Source organism: Canis lupus, chromosome 4 (assembly GCF_048164855.1).
Source record: "Canis lupus baileyi chromosome 4, mCanLup2.hap1, whole genome shotgun sequence".
In the NCBI taxonomy this organism is placed as follows: Eukaryota; Metazoa; Chordata; class Mammalia; order Carnivora; family Canidae; genus Canis; species Canis lupus.
Window position 1 is genome coordinate 19,185,267 of NC_132841.1, and position 20,370 is coordinate 19,205,636.

Consider the following 20,370-nt stretch of genomic DNA (forward strand, 5'->3'; position numbering starts at 1 on the left):
TACAAACATAAGTATATAAATGTAAACTTTGTGAGAAGTAGTTTTGTTCACTGCCAGTCTTTCCACTAATGAGAATTTTCAAAATTTTACTAATATATAAGCCTGTGCAACCTCTGAAAAATCTTTATTCTCTATAAAATTCATAGTCTAGAGAGATAATGTTAATATACATGAAACAAAAGCAATATATAAATAAAACCAAGCTGGCCAGCGCCAACATGTTACCTATATAAAGGCTTAGAGAAAAGGCAGATCTTTCTCTTCATTCCCACCATAACCTAAACACACTGCCACCCACCTAGGAAAAATGGTAATTTACTGCTTGCTTGTGAGGCCAAGGAATTGATTTTGTTCATTCAGTATCCAAGAATACTAAAGGATATATGGGTGGGTGGATGGATGGAAAAAATGGTACATATTGTTACTTACACATATTTAAATTTTGAAGAAATTCATAGCAGGAACTCATCCCTACAGAATCAAATTATCTGAGGGGTTTTCATAAAAGAAGTATTATTTGAACCAAATCCCTAAGGGCAAGATTTTTATGCAATTTAGCAGATGTATATAGAATATTGTTTCATTTAGTTTGGAGATAATCTCAGCCAAAACCTGAATTAATTTCAAAATTAAGTCGAAGAGAAACTCTTTTCTAATCAGTAAATAATAACATTATTTGAAAGCTTGTTTGGAAGACAGATACTAGGATTTAGGGAATCCTGAGATGCTGCCCTCTAGGTCCTAGATAGAAATGAGAACCCATAAGAAACCTGGTTATCAAAGTCCTGCCAATGTAGGAGAAGTTCTCAAGATTGGGCATGTCAGAAATGGACAGCCTATTTTATGAAGAATGTCAAAACTCCAGTAAGCTAGTGGGTAGTAAAAAAAAACAGTTGGAAAGCAAGTAGGATATCAGAAATCATGACAGAAAACCAAATATAAATGCCAATGTTCAGAGAAATCCCATATAGTACCTCACCATGAGACTAAAACGCCCTGTCACTCACATATACAGAGTTCTTTCACCAGTCACATCTGCAGCAGTACTAAACACTGTCATTGTTTTCTGTTTTGAAGTGCTGAATGCAATTGGTGATTTTCATTCATTCACAGATTTACACAAACTATATCAAAAATATCAACTGCTGTATTATCATTATAAGATCCTTTAGTGGATTATTGTTAACTACAATTTCTGGAGGTGGGGAGAGAAAAACAAGGAGATTGTTTTTAAACTGATTAGCAACTGCACCTCATTGCACAACAGTATGAAGAAACAGGTTTGGAAACAGCATTAGGATCAGTAGGGCCTTTGAGTCATAGTCTCAATTTGGGCCCCATCACTTTACCTGGTAACAGTGCCAATTTAGCAGGCATCGAGCTGTGCAGAAAGATTTGCATGTAAATGAAAACAGTTTGGGGCATTTTGCTTTGCCTCAGTAAAAGAGAAACATCACTTTTCACTGGCACTACTAAAATAAAACAGGTTAACGCAGAAGGATCCTGAGCAGAGTCCATTACTGGGAGAGCTAATTTGGCAGGTGAACCAAACTCTTGGAGATCATGGGCTGTGTTTTTAGGGAGCACTAAAGAGTTTGAAAAATGCAGGTGTGAGAGGTATTAAAGGACAAAGCACAGATATACATTCTGAAATTTATAGGAAGAAAATCACCAAATTAAGAATAATTATTTTATTTTTAATACTGTTTAAAAATTTATGTATTTCAAATTTATAGCTAATGTTTTATATGACAAAATACAATATGTTTTAAGGTAAAATTAATAATATAAAATTTAAATAATTAAAATAAAATAAAAATTAAAGAAGGATTTTAAACATTATAATGAAGTGCTATGTACCTCATCATTAGTATGGATTTTTGAAAATTCATTGTGGCCCTCTATCCTAGAATCATAACGGCCTGGTCTTCATGTCATTAGACTATAGCATATTTTCTTTGGCATGTAGTTCCCATAAACCCCAGTTATCCTGGGATGAGTGTTTTTAATTTCTTCTTAGCCTATACTTGCTATATTTTACTACCTCATTCACTCATGTATTCATTCATTCATTCATTCATTCATTCAATGGGTACATATTTAGTGCTTATTATGTTTGTGAACCCATATAAGGCACAGAGAAATGTGGTTAGTAATAGATTTTTGTGGTTAGGAAGGTTATAGTCTAATATAAGATAAAATATATGCACAAATAAAGACCATAGGAGACAGAATTTCAAAATAAATATATCATAAAAGTATTGAGGAAGTTCCTTGATAATTCAAGGAAGAAAGAGAGCAACAACAAGAATGAATAAATGAGTAAGACAGAAATGCCAGTTGGGGAACAGAGAAACCCTCTTCCTCTATGGAGTCCTCTCCGTTCCACTTGCTAAGCATGCTAGAATGGTTTATGTTCCATCTAGAAGCCTTCAGGACAAGCATGTGGAGTATCTCTAGCATCTAACTACAGCCCCAGGCCTTGGAGAGGCAGTCAGCAAATTTTTGTTGAAGGAAATAAATCAATATGTGAATTCTTCTATCTGGTTTTTATACACTAGCAGGCGAATTTATGAAAACCAATGTATATATAGCCTACCCCTACTTATTTTCTTATTGCAAAAGTGGAATAGATATATATTGTTTCGTAAAGGCAAATACACTCACAAGTGATAACATCATTTAAATATTTAAGATATATTTTCTAAAATTGCAAAGAAAAATGGACTTGTATTTTTTTTTAATTTTTATTTATTTATGATAGTCACAAAGAGAGAGAGAAAGAGGGGCAGTGACATAGGCAGAGGGAGAAGCAGGCTCCATGCACCGGGAGCCTGATGTGGGATTTGATCCCGGGTCTCCAGGATCGTGCCCTGGGCCAAAGGCAGGCGCCAAACCGCTGCGCCACCCAGGGATCCCTGGACCTGTATTTTATAAGATTCTCCCCATTACTTAGGTGGAGTGGGGACACTACCAAGATTATAAATTGGCAAAACACATATAAAATCCACAATTTGTTTTCCTTTTACTCTAAATGCATTTTGGTGCAAGGAGAACTATGACCTTTTAAATGAAATTTGATTTTTTTTCACTTTCTGATTTCGCTGTGCTGGAGTTCACTATAATGTATTTTTGACACAAAAAGGCACTAAAGGAATTATCATCATCCTTTTTTTTTTAATTTATTTATGATAGTCACACACACACACAGAGAGAGAGAGAGAGAGAGAGAGAGAGAGGCAGAGACACAGGCAGAGGGAGAAGCAGGCTCCATGCACCGGGAGCCCGACGTGGGATTCGATCCCAGGTCTCCAGGATCGCGCCCTGGGCCAAAGGCAGGCGCTAAACCGCTGCGCCACCCAGGGATCCCCATCATCCTTTATATAATATTTTATATCACATTATTCTTAAGTTCCAGACACTTGAAAATTTTCAAAATCATATTGAGTCCCTGCCTCCTTATCCTATATTTTTGATATCGGGATAGCAACTGTTATTTTATTTTTTATTTCATTTTTTTGGAGAGAGAGAGAGAATCTCAAACAGTCTCCTTGCCCAGCGCAGAGCCCACCACAGGGCTGCATTTCACAATCCTGAGATCATGACTTTAGCCAAAAGCAAGAGCTATCCAGGTGTGCCAGCAATTGTTACTTTAGTTGGCAACTTTGCTCTACAAAAATATTAAAATTGGGTATCAAATTCTGGATTACATATAATGATTTGGAAGTATAAAAATTAGTTCTTTTTAAGTTAAAGATAGCATAAACCTAAAATCAGGCTCTTAATTAAATATTCCCTAGAAAATTTTTTAAATTACTAGTAGAATCAAGATAATTTAAATTAATGATCCAACAGTCTGATGTACTCACACGAATTAACCATTAGAATGCTAAAGAGTTCTAAAAGATAGATTGCTCTTCAAACAGATAAATTAGTTTCAAAGTAAAATATATTATCTCTGGAGGAGTCTATAAAAGTAAATATTAAATCACTTCTCAGCAAAACTGAGTCTTGCCAATATACTGCAAAATAACAACATTGTTTCCAAACAAGAAAGATGGCAAGTTTGTTAGGAAACCACAAAGGATGATATAATTGGTAGAATCAGCAAATCAGAGCAGAGTATGTATATACATATAAATACACACACACACACACACACACACACACACACACATATATATATCTCCTTATATATACATGCAATTACTTGTCTCCCAGCTCACCCCATCCATTGTCTTCCTTCCCTCTTTGCATTATTTATCTATTTCTCCCAGATTTTTCCAAAGAGCAGAAATGATGTCTTATTCATTTTTGTTTCTCACTTCCCTACTTCTACTTTTGGCAAGCACCTATCTATAACTATTTTTACATACAGAAAGAAATAAAACAAGTATCATATAATATAAAACAAAATAATCAAGCTATAGATTAAAGTTTCTATCTTTTCGCATCTTTTATTAACAGAAAAAACTTAACATCACATAATAGGAAAAATTTCTACCTATTTCCAAATCAACACAGAAATTTAGCTTTAAAATTCTTAAAAGTCTCCCTAAACAATCTTGTACATATTTGGATCTGGGAGTAATATAAAATTCCTATACCAGTCCAGAATGTTCTCCAGAAGATTAAACACTTCTCTTCACACACTGTATTAACCAATGTGAACTTAGTAAGACCAGAGAGCTCTGATTTTGAGCTGTTACCATCTACCCACATAATAAATCCATGATAAACTGTTTATTTACTGAGAACTCAGTGTGCAAATCAGTACCATAAAGCTATGGTACAGCACAGGAAATCAGTGTGAACACCCTATTGGAAATAAGACTCAAATGTTGAGAACTGGTGCCTAACACAATGTTAGACTCCTGAGACAGTACAGGTTAGATAAAGTGATAAATCAGGAGTAAAGTGTAGTGATTAAGAAGTTAGGCAACTACTTCTGCAACTCAACCAGGTAAGTGATTTTAAACTACATACACTATCTAAGTCTTAGTTTTCTCAACAGTAAAGTAGGGATCATTACATTTACCTCACAGCAGCCATTGGGAAGCTTAAATAAGATGACCCCAGTTCAGCATGTAGCATGATACCTAGCACTCAGTAAAGGCTCAACAAATGATACTGATGATAATGAAGAAACTGTTAGAAGCATGTCCAGGCAGCTGTTGATATGGAACAAATGACCACAGCTGCTCAGGTAGCTAGACAGAGAAACCAAAAATCCTAAATAAATTAAGGTAGAACCTGAGGTAACATCTGGGCCAACTCTGACATTCTCCCAGGGAACCAAGCTACAGTGATAGTGAAAATTACTGACCCTATTTCTCATCATATAATACTTCCATTTTTATCAAATGCTTCAATACTTAGAAATCAAAATAGTAATTAGTAATAAAATTTTCAAGATGGGAGTCAAGCCAGCAGGGAAGATATTGTCCATCGTTTAATATTACTCAAACGATACCAAAGACATATCTATTTGACTGTAAGTAAAATTACCAGCCTGTACAAAAAGCTCATGTTTGGTAGGGCTGAAACAAATGTTAAACCATCCCCAAACACACATTAAATTGCAGGTACCCTAGCAAAACTCAAGGCTAGTCTTAAAAACCAGCTTATGCAGATAAACAAAAAGTAGAGTCATCAAGATGAACAAGAATAAAGTCATTAGCAAGTCCATTTTGAAAAAGAATTTTAAAAAAAGAAAAAGAATTAAGACACTTCTTTAAATACATATTTTGGGGTACCTAGATGGCTCATTCAGTAAAGTGTCTGACTCTTGACTTCAGCTCAGGTCATGATTGTAAGAGTTCTGAGACTGAGCCACGTGGGGCTCTACACTCAGTGTGGAGTCTGCTTGGGATTTTCTCTCCCCTCTTCCTCTGCCTCGCCCCCTGTGCACTTTCTCTCTCTAAAAGTAAATAAATAAAGTATTTAAAATATATATTATAATATATAATATGTAGCATATCTATATACATATCTTATATAAAAAACAAATACAAAATTATTGTTATTTAAAATTGTCCACCAGTGTATCACCAAAATTTGTATTTTTCATACCTGATTTAAATGATTTCAAAATCTTAATTGACAACAAGATTATATATATGTATGTGTGTGTGTGTATTTATGGATATGGCAATATACTGTGTATATATGTACTTCAAAATATGTATGTAGTCTTATAAATATACATGTGAATATATCCCATGCTAACTCTTAGATTTTCAATATCATTTAAGTCATCCTAGGAAAATCTACTGTGATGTTATATTCAAATATGTCTAGCTGCTTAAATTCTACTAACTGATACATCTTACTATGTTATTTTCTTGATATTAAGATGTTATTAACTTTAAGAATCACTTTCAACTGCACAGAAGAAAATACATGTTAAACATTTAAACTGATTTTAAGTTCCATACCAATTTCAGAAATATTAAAATGGAAAACATGACTTGATATTGAAAAAATAGAACTATATAAGGCATATCTAAAAATAAGATACTCTCTAAAGAAAATATGTGAGATTTTTAAATGAATAATGAGAGCTAACTGATATGGTACAAATTAGGACTTGCACTGTGAATACCAGCAGCCCGTAAATATTAAATCAAGCAAGAAATTGTGTGTGTGTGGTGGACATACACACAATAAATGTGTCATGGTTTATTATTTTTCATAAATCGTCACCATAGAAATTACAAATTATTCGCAGTAGAGTTAATTCCAAATAAGCCAGGAAACAGAAGTTTCCATGACAAATAAGAATAACTATATAAAATCCTACAGATATATGACCCATAACACATTACAAAGCATTGATTTCCCAGAGGCTAATGTAAAACTCATGTACCTAGTAACAGTTCTATTTTCATATCCTCCTATAACTCAAATCTATTCATGCTGCACAATTACTTTTCCATAACAATATATTTTAGTTATCTGAGTATTTCATCAGTAACAACAGGAATTTTTATTTTAAATGAGCATCTTTGGAGGCATCCTATTATTTTCTTTATGATATTTCAATATCTTGGCCATTTTCTAAAGTGTAAGATGTTTTTTATTGATACATCAGACAACTGTATGCTTCAAAAAATTTTTTTAAATCTACATAAATAGGAAGAGTTGCTGGGGAATTTAATTTGATGAACTGGATTACATTTCTGTCTCCAAGGACTAAACCCTACACATTGATACATTGAAATGTTCATATTAAAAACAAACAATAATCTCAAAAGAAGTGAATTCTTTTGCTTAAGAGAAAACAACAACATATCTACTCAACCGATTTTTACTGAAGAAAAAATAACTATGTATAGAAGGGCAGGAATGGAAAGAGAACCTGTCAAGAGGGTTCCTGTGCATGGAGAAAAGGAAAAAGAAAGAATTAATTAACCAAAGAACAAAACCTAGACATTCTATTTTTCTTAGCTCTAGGTTCTAATCTCAGCTGAGATCAGAAAAGAATTTAGTCTGATATGCTCAAACAGAAATATATTTTATCCATACACCGAACAAGAATGGTAGAAGTTTTTATCCAAGGCAATGCAACAACATGAATTAGTAATTAGGATCTTAAACAGAGATCGGGGCTGGTTTCCACACATCTACTTTTTGGAACAAGTTTTTATTTCTTTGAAAGAAATGGGAATAACCTCTGGATTTTGACATCTAATTACATTTCAGACTATCCTTTGTCTGCAACATGTATTTTTCCCTTTCACTCACAGTGGTCACTCCTGTTTTTTCTCAAATCTTTCAAACATGTGTCTTTCACTAAGCTGCAACTTGCAAAGGAGTCCCTTCCTCATTTACATCTCTATTTCCTTCAAACTAGCACCATCCTTTTTAGTTTTTTAGACCTTCATAGGAGCCATAGATTCTTCCTAGGATTTGTCTAGGCGTAAACTTTAGATATATGGATCAAACTACAGACATAAATATTTCAAAATATTTTCATTGTGAAATAAATATTAAGAAATCATTAAGGAGAGCCAGAATGACTTACCTAGACAAATTGTCTTTCCCCAATGGCTCTCAAAGTGTGGTATGTAGATTAACAGCACCAGCATCATCTGGAACTTGTAAAAAATGCAAATTTCAGGCCCTACCTACTGAAACAGAAACTCCGTGTAGTGGGAGGTTGGAGATAAAGCAGGGGGAGGTGATTTTTACACATGATAAAATTTGAGAACCCTGTTCTATTGTATTCCAATACCAGACATAATCAAATAATACTTTTCTTAGTTCTAAAACCACAATTTTACCCTCGTGAGGAAAAGCATTTTATAATTTTTTCAATAAAGCATGTAGCATTTTCAGAACCACTCTGGCTAATATTTACCTGATAATTTTAATTAAGAATTGAGCAGGGATCCCTGGGTGGCGCAGCGGTTTAGCGCCTGCCTTTGGCCCAGGGCGCGATCCTGGAGACCCGGAATCGAATCCCACGTCGGGCTCCCGGTGCATGGAGCCTGCTTCTCCCTCTGCCTGTGTCTCTGCCCCTCTCTCTCTCTCTCGTGTGACTATCATAAAATTAAAAAAAAAAAAAGAATTGAGCAGCTGCAGGAGCGCCTGGGTGGCTCAGTGGTTGAGTGTCTGCCTTCAGCTTAGGGCATGATCCAGGGGCCCTAGGGTGGAGTCTCCCATGAGGCTCCCTGTGAGGACCCTGCTTCTCCCTCTGCCTCTCTCTGTGTCTTTCATGAATAAATAAATAAAATCTTCAAACAAACAAAAAAGAATTGAGCAGCTCTATGCCAGGTTTTAAAGCTGTTGCACTTCCTCGTTAAGAATGAGGGACATTAGTAGGACAGCACGGGAACACTTGAGCTACAGACAGAATCACAGAGGTTGAGAAGCCTAGGTGGCTCATGGTTGAGTGTCAGCCTTGGGCTCATGGAGTGATCCTGGGATCCCGGAATCAAGTCCCACATCAGGCTTCCCTCAGGAAGCCTGCTTCTCCCTCTTCCTTTGTCTCTGGCTCTCTCTCTGTGTCTCTCATGAATGAATAAATAAAATCTTAAAAAAAAAAAAAAAAAAGAATCGCAGAGGTTAATGGGGTCAGTACTTCACAGTCATCGAATCTTGCCCCCAAAGTGGTTTGTTGTTTTATAACTGATTTTTCTCATGTCATTTTTTCTCCAGATACCTTTATCAATGAATGTGTCAACCTTTCTGGCATACGACCAGCCCACAATAAGTTACTGTGGGGTGCATCATGAACTTCTCTCTCATAAGTCCTTTGAAACGAATGCACAGGAAGATACGATGGAAACACACCTAGAGACTGAGGTGGATCTGAGCACAATCACAACAGCTGGCCAAATCAGTGACCATAAACAGCAGCTGGCTTAACTGAGCTAATCAGTAGCCCAGGGTTGCCACCCAACTTTGTAACCTCCAGGACAAAATGAGGAAGATTTGTTCATTGTGGACTCTAACAGCAAAACACAACAAAAATCCCCTGTGAAACAAAAATCCAAGATTTATTCATGAAATAAAGAAGACATGAATTGTTTCAAGTCTACACTTTGTAATTAGCTAAGTTGTGCAGTATTTTTTTGACTTAAACAGAGTCTGACCCTGAAAGAAAGAATCTTTTTTTTTTTCAAAACTCATCCTACCTACCTGTAAAAACTGTACAGAGCTAATGTATTTTTCATATTGTAAAGTTTCAATTATAGAAACAACTGGTATGTACAGTACCATAATTTAATTACATTTTACTTTACAAACTTTACACATTTCAGTTTCTAAAATTTTAAATTAACAAAAAATTATTTCTTGTGTTATTCAGAGTTACTCAGTTTTGTAGGGACTGTTTTGTTACTGCTTTCGTGCCCAGAAACCTTGACTCTAAAATTCTGTGCTGTGCGAAACATGCACGATTTTTATCATGCTTACTGCGTAGAATTTTATCTACTTGTTCCAGAAATAATACATTAACCAAAAAGGATTTAATTGTTGAGACTTGTAAGAAGTTCTTCAATTACATAGGCAGGTTTTTCTTATAAATGAAAAAAATCAAAGATTTTTTTAACACTTCTTCTCAGACTTAACTGTTGCCTTGAATTACAGCCTAGTTTCTAAGCAGTGAAATGTAATGATAAAGAGGGATATTTTAACAACATATTTCTGAATGAATTGACTCATTATTTCATTCTTTTGAGCAGCCCATTGTCAAGGGTAAGGGGAAGCATGGACAAAACATCACTGGAAACAAAGGCCGTAACCACAGCAACAGACTTTGATACACTTAAAAGGTGCAGCTGCCAGTGACATAGAAAAACTTGTTAGATTTCATTATTTTCAGGCCAAGGTGGGAAGGATAGAGTATAATAATTGTACACTAGCAAATTTTCTCCTAATTAACTAAAGTGGTTTACCTAAAAATAACCATCAAGTCAGTGCAAAATGTGCCTGGATTTTAAGACAACTTTTCATTTAGAATTGTGAGGCTATATTTTGGGAACATCTCAAAGGAAATATGTGAAATTCTTCACTTTATGTGCTACATCAATTCTCTCCTGGGGAAGAAGTCTAAACATTGATAGCTCATTCGATATAGATATCAGCCATGGTGAGAACTTTATAACTCAAGTAAACTGTAAACATCCTCATATGTTCTCAATTGTTTATGTTGCCATCCATAATGAGATTCATCTCTAAAGTTTCTGAAAAACAACCCAGAGTAATTTGAAGCCACCCGAGATAATATATTGATTATGTAATTGTATTATAAGTTAATTTAAATGGAATTATGAAAACCTAACTTTTCAGAGGCTGAAATAATCAACTTGTTTCTGCTGTTTGCTTGACACAGGTTATTGTTTGAAACTGTTGTTATTTTATCTCTGGTATGCACACATTCTTTTGTGTGTTTTTTAATATAAAACTACAAGTTTCAATTGCTATTGCACTAGGAGAAATGCTTTTTTTATGTTGTCATTTTGTATTCATGACATCAAAAATAGGTTGAGCAACAAGGGCCAAACGTAATCAAAAACAATGAAAAAAAGAATTTGTCAAAAACAACGTCAAACTTTTAATTTCTTATTTCTTCCAAAGACATTATATCTACAAAAGTCAGTCTTATGCGGATTTATCATGGCAAATTGAAGAGCAGCTTAAAGAATGAACTTAAAGATTTTTTGTTGAAAATATACACTCAAAAAAAATTGGAAGAAGCAAACTCTCTTACTAATTTAAATGAAACTAAATGTCTCAGTACTTGTATCAATTACTTAGCAAACCAGATTTTGTAACACATTTTGCATAAATTATTTGCTATTCAAAATTTTTTGTCATTTTACACCTAATTTTAAGTTTTATTTTTTCCAATCTCTAATTTCTTTGCAATATATTATTGTCAGTGTAGTTAATCCTTTACATTGAGATTTTGTTTTACACACCAAATTTATAGAGGATTAATTATAAATCTATTATTGTGGGTCTGAAATTGGATGCAAAACTTTATTTATTATGTGAATGAAAATGTCATTTGCAATTTTTTTCTCAGAAGTTGTCCTTGCAAAGATTCAACATCTTTTCATTCACATAAATAAACATTTTATACCTATTTCCGGACATTTTCAAATTAATAAATAATTTTTAGATATATAAAGTTCCAGGGAGTCTCACAAATGTATGCCCTTGATATCCTGAAGCAAACTTTCTTTCTTAAACATTTTAAATTCACCTAAACAACTATAAGTAGAAGCAGTCATCTTAGAACCACAGCTCTGTGTATCCGAAGACTTAATAGAGTAAGACCAAATAAACTAAGTTGGGATTTTTCATATTTGAAATTAAAACCAATGGATATTTTACAAGGAAAAAAAAAGAAGAAGGTGCTAGTTATTTATTTATTTTGTCATGTTCAGAGCCACAGGGGTGGGTGGAAAAGGGACCGAAAACCTATTAGAGGAAACTATGTCTGGAATCTTTATCATACATTTGCAATTTATATATTTGTGTCTAAACCTTAATTATAATCTATCTTTTTCAGCATTCATTAATCTCCTATTTCCTCTTCCTAACCACCCTGTCCCCAGGTCTCCCTCCGTGTTTATCGCTCACTCACTTAAATAACAGAAATGTTGATGTATTTGGAGTTGTAAAGTGCAGTTTGACCCAGCATGGTTACAATATAGCAGTAGCTGCAGCAAACAATAAATTTATGCAGTGTTTTGAGGTTTACAAACCACATTTTACATAAATTATTTCAGTTTGTCTTCATAACCACCCCCATGAAGACAAATTAATATCAAAGAAGTTGAGACTTACTCAAGAACACAAGGCTAAATAAAGTAAAAGCCTTCTCTCTGATCAGAGCCAGAGACTTTCCAGAGATAGTGAACAGAATGAAAAAAAAAATGTTTGTCATGTTGTTTAATTCCTAATTTAACTCAGTTCTTCTATCTGTATAATATATGAGCTAAATGAACTCTTTCTGTGTGCTACTCTGGGCTCTCACATTAAAACTCTTTGTTCAAAAAGTACAGGAAGTCATAGATTTCTTAACATATTATATCATTTGTAAATGTGAAGATAAGTTGCTTCCAAGAAGTGGATATATGTAGACCCAAGGTACGGACATAAAAATCAAGAAACACAAGGAAAGAAATCAAAGACCATCTAAATTGAGATTGTGTGGGTTATAAAACAGATCCATAGTGCGAGGTTCAACACATGTTCAACACATGTTCAACTGAACACATGCTCATTTCAGAGCTAATTGGGAAGACCTTTATATTTTTTTTTCTTTTTTTTCCTTTTTGTGTCTCAGCAAGAGTACTTCTTAAATTGTGAATTCTTTTTTTTAAATTCTGAATTCTTATGCCTTTCTTAATAGAGAATAATTTTCTCTATTCTCCTCCTACTAAAAATGAAATGAATTTATTCAAATTGATGTATAGATGCCAAACATGCTAACAGGCAAACAAAATTTTATTGATCTGCTCATTTTTACCAAATCTCTATCTCCAGTCCCTCCTGAATGTTCTAGAAAAATCATAAAACCATATAGATTTTAATATAAATTATATTTTTAGAAGGAAAGAAAACTTGTCTACATTCAACATTCAACACAAATATCATGATACTATTTGAAATCATATCAGACTCCACAAACACCTTGGAAATAGCAATATCTCTTTGCAAAAATATTTTCTAAAATAAAACCACTGTATATGGGAGTAAAGATATTTCATTTTGTCTGCTCCTCACTAGAAAATAGACACCATCTCTCAAACTAAACATTCAAAATAAGTAAAGAAACTGAAAGCATGATGATGCAAATTATTAGTATGCTAAAAGAAACAAATCAGATGTGCTGGGTAGATGACAGCACACAAAGGAAAAGATAGTGGGACAGGCAGATATTTGGCCTCATGAAAAAGGGTGAGAAATCTCTAAAGCAGATACAGTAACATCTTACACCAATATACCTCTTAATGGTTTACTCGGGGTAATAGTATAACAAATTTTTAACACATAAAAAGTCCCACAACCTAGAGGGGTGGTTATGCAGTCAGAATACGGATGCTCTGGTCTTTCAGTAAGAACTTCTAACTACTGCTATGACCTTCTTAACGCACCACAACTGTCCCTAACTAGAGAGGTACCAAGACAGGGAATCCAGGATCCATGCTTTCAAAACTCTTACAAACCCACAAGGGTAGAGTAGACTGACAATAGCAATTGTGTTTCATTTTATTATCAACTATAATGGGGGAAGAAACACTTAAGAATACACCAGAGTGGCGATGGGTTATTTTTAAAGCTCTTTCATGCCTTGCATTATGATTTTATTGTTAGATAGGAGGCTGCTTATATTCAACATTTTTAAATTTAGGGTAGAATTCATGTTTTAAAAAGTCCACAGCTGACTATTTACCTTTCTATTAAGAACAGTGACCTTAAAGCAACAGAATGCCTCAGCCACCTAGGATTCAGGAAACTCTTTTGAGTTTCTTCCTCCTCTTTCCCAAACATTTATAGATTTTGTTTTATATGTATGTCTTACTTAAAAGCTAAGTGAAAATTGGTTTTATATAAATCAAATAAAATTGTAAATGCATCAAGGGACCTTGTGATAAAGGATCCTTGAAGTAAATCCTTTTTTTTCTAATCTGAAACATCACCCACTAATTTATCTTTTCTAAGCTGATTGCAATATATCTTGTGTTATATAACACAGCACCCTTGTACGACATGGCCTTGAAGGTTCTATGATGCAGTCTTTGCCACAGGCTATATAAAAGAAGGACTGACTAGGTTTTGAGCACTGTAGGATGATCATTTTCACTTACTGAGTTTATTTGCATTAATGTGAAAAATAGTATTAAGACAACATGAATGGATAAATTTGACAGGTAATTTTTTCCTCTACTTATTGGTTTAAACTTCTGCTACCTATCATATCTTCAAAGTTACAATTATGAGCAAATTCCTGGGCACCTGGCTATCTCAGTCAGTAGAGCATGGCATTCTTGATCTCAGGTTTGTGAGTTCAAGCCCCACATTTGACAGAGAGCCTACTTTGAAGAAAAGAACAAATTCTTTGGGTCCATACTAAATTTACTGAATCAGAATCTCTGGAGCTCATTTCTGATGTGTGCTAAGTTTTGTAAAATACTGTTCAAATGAATTTACTTTCACTAAGTCATTCAACTGCTTTTTATTATAGTCTAAAATTAATTGTTGTGCTTTCTTGTGCCAGTGTGATCCTAGTTTGCTAAGCCTGGCTGAACAATTTCCTGACTGGAGGAATGCAGAACAAAGAACAACTATACATAAAATGGTCAGGTTGTTTCTTGACAGATTATGTTGTTTATAAATTTTGTTCCCCATTAGCTCTTTCAATAGAAGTATACAAAAACAGTCTTAAATCAGCTGGGTTATTCACTAAACTAAAATTTATTATTTTCTCCCATGGATAATAATAAAACAGCTGAAAGCTAGAGGTGGGGAAAGAGAAAAGAGTTGATTTATGATCAGCTCTGTGATCTCCTTATCTCATTCTCAAACCATCTTAGGAAATAGGTAAAATCACCATTTTAAAGAAGAGGAAAATAAGTATCAATTTAGTTGAATAACTTGCTAAAGTTCATGCAAGAGAGTCAGATATTCAAAACTAGTTCATCAGACACTAGGGATGTGCTCCTATCACCCCATAAGCACTTTTTTCAGAAGTGAGAAAAGACCATAATCAATATAATTAGGCTCATACATTAAAACAGTGTGTCTGAAGATAGCAGAGAAAGAATATACCTTCCTATTCAGAAACAGAAAAAATTACTTAAACTATTTTGCACCTGCAGAGATTTCATTCAAAATCCTAAATCAGCAACTTTAATGGAAAGAAATGTTCATTACTTTCTTGAAGTTTTATATATTGTTTCCTTTATTTTATACATTATTCTAGGAGTGGACATTTAAAAGAAAAAATTCCTGAAAAGATACTCCCAAATATTCATGTTGTATTTTCATTTCCAATTTTCCTAGCTACATTATAAAGCTATAACAAAATATGTTAGTTTCCACAATATAATCTTCAACTGGCAGAAAATGGAAGGAAGATTATCCATTGAAGCAAAACCTCTATAGTCAATAAAGTAACCACATGCAAATGACAACTCAAAGAAAAACACCAATAATCTACAGTCATAAAATGTTAACTGGCAATGACATGGCTTGGGTTGCAGGATATTTCCTATGAATGATTTTATGTAGGGATATTTTTTAAAGAGAATTTTTACTTACACAAATGACATGTGTAATGGGAGAACACTACATAAAGGAAGCAAGAAGATGACCTTTATAATAACATAGACCTTGCTTGTTCTATTACTCAAAACACCATATACAGTTTAAATAAAAAAATATTTTTCTTTGTTAAGGCTTTGTAAATGTTTTCATCATTATGTGCAGGTGACCAAATAAATTTTGTATATCTATTTTTAAATTCAATCTTCAGTTAAATCTGCCTTGGTCTTAGCTATCAAATGATTTTTTAAGTCTCTTGATTCCCTTAGTATCTAAAAAGCATTTTATTAAACCATTGGGCTAAAAGCCTCTTCTATTTCTCCCTGAATTTGCACCAGCCCAAGGTAATATAACTGAGGAACTACATTAGCATTTTACTCTATCATACTACCTGAACATGTTGTCCACTTGTCTTTTATAATCCATGTGGGATTCAAGAGCCAGTGAAATAGTCCATAAGCCACATTTCTACTAAAAACTAGCATTACTATAATTGTGACAAAAGTATGCCCTACATTTAAACAATAAATCCAGAAAGAAGCTCTCACACCTAAATCTAATACCATTACATGTGTTCATTCTGCCGCCACCACCACTATACAAAAATTTTACCTGAAAATCTAGAGTAATTCTGATTTGGGGAAACAAAGATGACTGCTGAGTTGAAGATTTGGTGAAAGATAATGAAGAGGACAAAAAATTACACATACCAAAGAGGTAAGTGAAGGAAATGTGATTTATTGACATTAATCTACAAGTAACTTCTAAAACTAAGACGAAGAATTAAAATTTCAATGACATTTATGCTAACAAATGTCATCGTAAAAGCCAATATGGACACTGTGAGCCACAGATATTTGGCTGGGGGCATAGAAGCACACAGATATTTGTGATAGCAATATATATCAAATAATAGACAGATGGATAGAATTAATTCTACCAAAAGAGAAAATATTAAGAATAAAAATTAGTTTAAGAACTATCACTATTATTTCTCCAGAGAGAGAATTAAAAGTCAGGATAAAAGATTCAAACTAAATACCAAATGCTTTTTCAAGATCAATTTTGAAATAGCCTAAAACTATAAACCCTAAATTGCTGCTTCAACCATATGAGTAATTACATTAATTCACATATACCTAGTCAAATTCTAGGTTATTGAGAAAAAAAATTGTATTTAAAATATACTCCATCTGTTCTTACCATTTTATTTTATATCAATGATATATTTTATCTCAATTACAGATCCATAAATATAATGTCCTAAACAGTCTAATGAAAATGTGGTGAAAGACTGGACCAACTCTGTCATTCAGCTCTCCTATAAGGCAGTATTAGAAGAGCATATCCACCACAAAGGAGAGCTGGAAATACAGTTTCTAAAGTCCTTTCTAGCAATTCTTGACCTAGACACTGGTAACATTCATTATCTATGGGTCTTATTTCATATTCATTTATAAAGTAAAGGATTTACTGCCTTGAGATAAGAGCCTATAGATAAGAGCCATCCCAGCTCTAGTCTCACATGTATAATAGATCTAGGTAAAGACACTGAACTCTGAACTCTGCTATACAGAAAACTACTTGAGATCTTTGTGATGTCAACATTTTTTTTGCCTTTGGATTTGATGGAATCTTAAGTTCAGTGATATGGCTATTTCACAATGAATCCTTGTCATACTTCATCATTTTGTGAAAGAAAAACATAAGGCTGGGGTAGTGGCCTTTATTGACTTTTCCTTTGCCTTTGATTTCAGTTATGGGATAAAACTGTGTGAGCTCAGTACGACACCCTGGTACTATAATAATGAGATTGGAAGAAGAGTCTTCTAATGGATAAACACTTTATATAAAACAGAAATGTAGTTTGGGATCACATCTTTTTAACTTAATGATCTAATATGGTTTTCGGATAATGCATGCCTTCTTGCTACTGAGATTATAAATATTATTGTCTATAACGATGACATGTTTTTTTGTCATATACTTTCACTTTCTGAGGACAGACCTTAGATAATTGATTATGCGCCATAACTGCCACCAGGGAAATTTCTACTTAATTATTTCCAGAAAGAATGATTTAATATTGAGCATTTTAAGGTAAAATGACTAACACTTAATGTTTATTTTTCCAAACATTTTACATTTATTCATTTAATCCTCATTAATACGGTTAGTAGGATTAATGAGAACCTTATGAAGTAAGTACCACTGTTATCTCCTTAAGAAGATAAGGAAAATGATGCTCAGAGTGATCATATAACATAGAGCTACTAAATCGTAGAGTAAGAATTCAAATCCAGATGATAGATATACTGACAAAGTGACCGCTACTAACTGCCCATATTAAGTCCACTTCATAAGTCCAACTCTTAAATTTAAAAGTCTATTCACTTAAAGCTATAACTGAAGACATTTTAACAATGTAATGGATGCTTATTACATACCTAATCTATGCCTAGTGGAAGGTAAAAAATCTTTGAGAGATACAAAAGATTATATCATATATTTCCTATTCTCAAGAGACTTATAGTCCTAGCAAAGAGAAAAGATATTCATATTAAGAAAAATAAATAAATTCCCAAGCTAAATTGAATACCCGCAAGAGCACATAGCAGTCAATGGATGAAATCAAAGATAGCCAAATTGTTGAGGATAACTCTGGGCAAAAGTGAAACTGACATAAAATTTAAGACTGGGCAAAATGAAGAGAGCAGGAAGTGAAGAAAGAGTATTATATTTTTATATATGGACATCTATTATTTGAATAATATTTATTAGATTCATGCTTGTCTGGCAGAGAAATGCCAACCAAGCTCAATTTTTATCCCAATTGCCTAAGAATTCAGAGCCAAATCTTACTCTTGCCAAAGCAAATGTTTTGGCATTTCTATTTGGGCATAAATATTTCCCACCTTTTTGTCTACTTTCTTATTTTTTATATTCATATATATTCATTTTATTTTACCTTTCTTTTGGGGGGAGGTTTAAGTCATATTAATTTTTTGTCTTATATCAGTTTCAGTAAGATCTTCATAAAACATTTTGAAGACTGATTCAGGCAACTTCATTAACTTAAAATAATTATGTGAATTAGATAATTTCTTAGAGGTTAATAACATAACGTTCTCAGTCAAATTACTGTTTGGCATCATGTGAGTAAATGGCCTATAAATATATTGAGCTTTTCTTTTTTCAACCTTTTTAGTCTTTAAGTTAATATTGGCAAATACTAGCCAGAATTTTTATCCCAAAGAGCAAAAACAAAAATGCTTTGTGATTGCAACATTTCACAAATAAAGAAACTAAACTAGAATATGATTAAATGGCATGATCAAAATCATTTTAGTTATAGAAAACAGACTCACCACTGAACCCATATTTACTCACTATTTTTTGCTACAAAATATTTTATGAACATATCAAAATTTAACAAAATATGCAGAATTATTTCTGCCTTAAAAGTATAGACAATTGTCAATAAGGCTGTTACTTTTCTACAGTACAGTCAAATAAGGTGGAGAAATGTTCTCTTTCCATCAAAGTTTGCTTCATATTTGGACAATTCACTTGCAGCTAGCTGTGTGTTCACTTGATAGTTAACAAATTTTCGTTCACATGTATTTATTCAGTGTGCCTTTCTTTTGTATAATGATTGTCTTTTATATTATAGCCACAATACTTTGGTGTTTTTAATTAAATTCAATCAAATAAGTATTTATTCATTTATTTAGCTTTTACTAATAATATGCCAAGGACTGAGATAGGCAATAAAGTGATCAAATGCTTAAAAAGTGAGTAAATGATTGTAATTTGATGTGATTATTTCTAAAAATGAAGTCTGAGCATGATGCTATAGGATGGAAGGGGAAAGAATGATTAATTTTGCTGGGAGAAAATCAGAAAAAGCCTCAAAATAAGTGTATTTGAAACCCTGGACTCTAAAGATTGCCAGTCACATGACACACACCTGTCCTGCAAGTTCCGCTCTCCATTTCCAATTAGTTTGGTATTTTAGATTTGTGCAGATATTAGCTTCTGGAAATCTAAGACTCCAGTAGTTTCTGGGTCTGGTATTTTCCTCAGATACCTAACGACTTGAATTTGTTTTGTATATAAATGTTAAGGAAGGTTATTTTTAATTTTCCCCTCCCACAATCTTATAAATTTAATCCTCAAATCAAGAGCATTCAATTGAGCCATTCCATGATAAATGTGGGACATATGCAATTTTACTAAATAAATAAAATAATAAGTAATAAAAAAATGTCATGGATTGTAAGAAGTTTTTCCTTTTGTTTATTTTAAGATGTATTATGCAAATCCAATCTGTGTGTGTCAAAAAATCTATACTGCAGTTCTGACCTCAGGAATATGTAAAAAAAATGTAGAAGAGGTGTATTTGCCTGTACAATTTAAGTTTTCACCAATTACTGGTTATGACATGACTGCTATTAAAGTGAATAAGAATTAGGTTACACATAGAGAGTCTTTTGTATTTTATTCTGCTGCTATCAAAAGTTCTTTAAGAAAATGAAAAAATATTAGTAAGATGGTCAGATCATCTGATATGGCAATAAGCAT

At 33.3% G+C, this 20,370-nt stretch overlaps 2 protein-coding genes across 10 annotated transcripts in view; one reads left to right on the forward strand and one right to left on the reverse strand.

Moving 5' to 3' along the window:
• Nucleotides 1-20,264, forward strand: part of LRRTM3 (leucine rich repeat transmembrane neuronal 3) — a 170,561-nt gene extending 150,297 nt beyond the window's left edge. The window contains exon 3 of the mRNA XM_072823268.1: nucleotides 9,163-20,264. Coding sequence (XP_072679369.1) covers nucleotides 9,163-9,372 — 210 coding nt within the window. The 3' untranslated portion in view covers nucleotides 9,373-20,264. The remainder of the gene's footprint in view (nucleotides 1-9,162) is intronic.
• CTNNA3 (catenin alpha 3) overlaps nucleotides 1-20,370 on the reverse strand; it is a 1,664,912-nt gene that overhangs the window by 1,107,075 nt on the left and 537,467 nt on the right. The gene's annotated exons all lie outside the window — the stretch shown is intronic.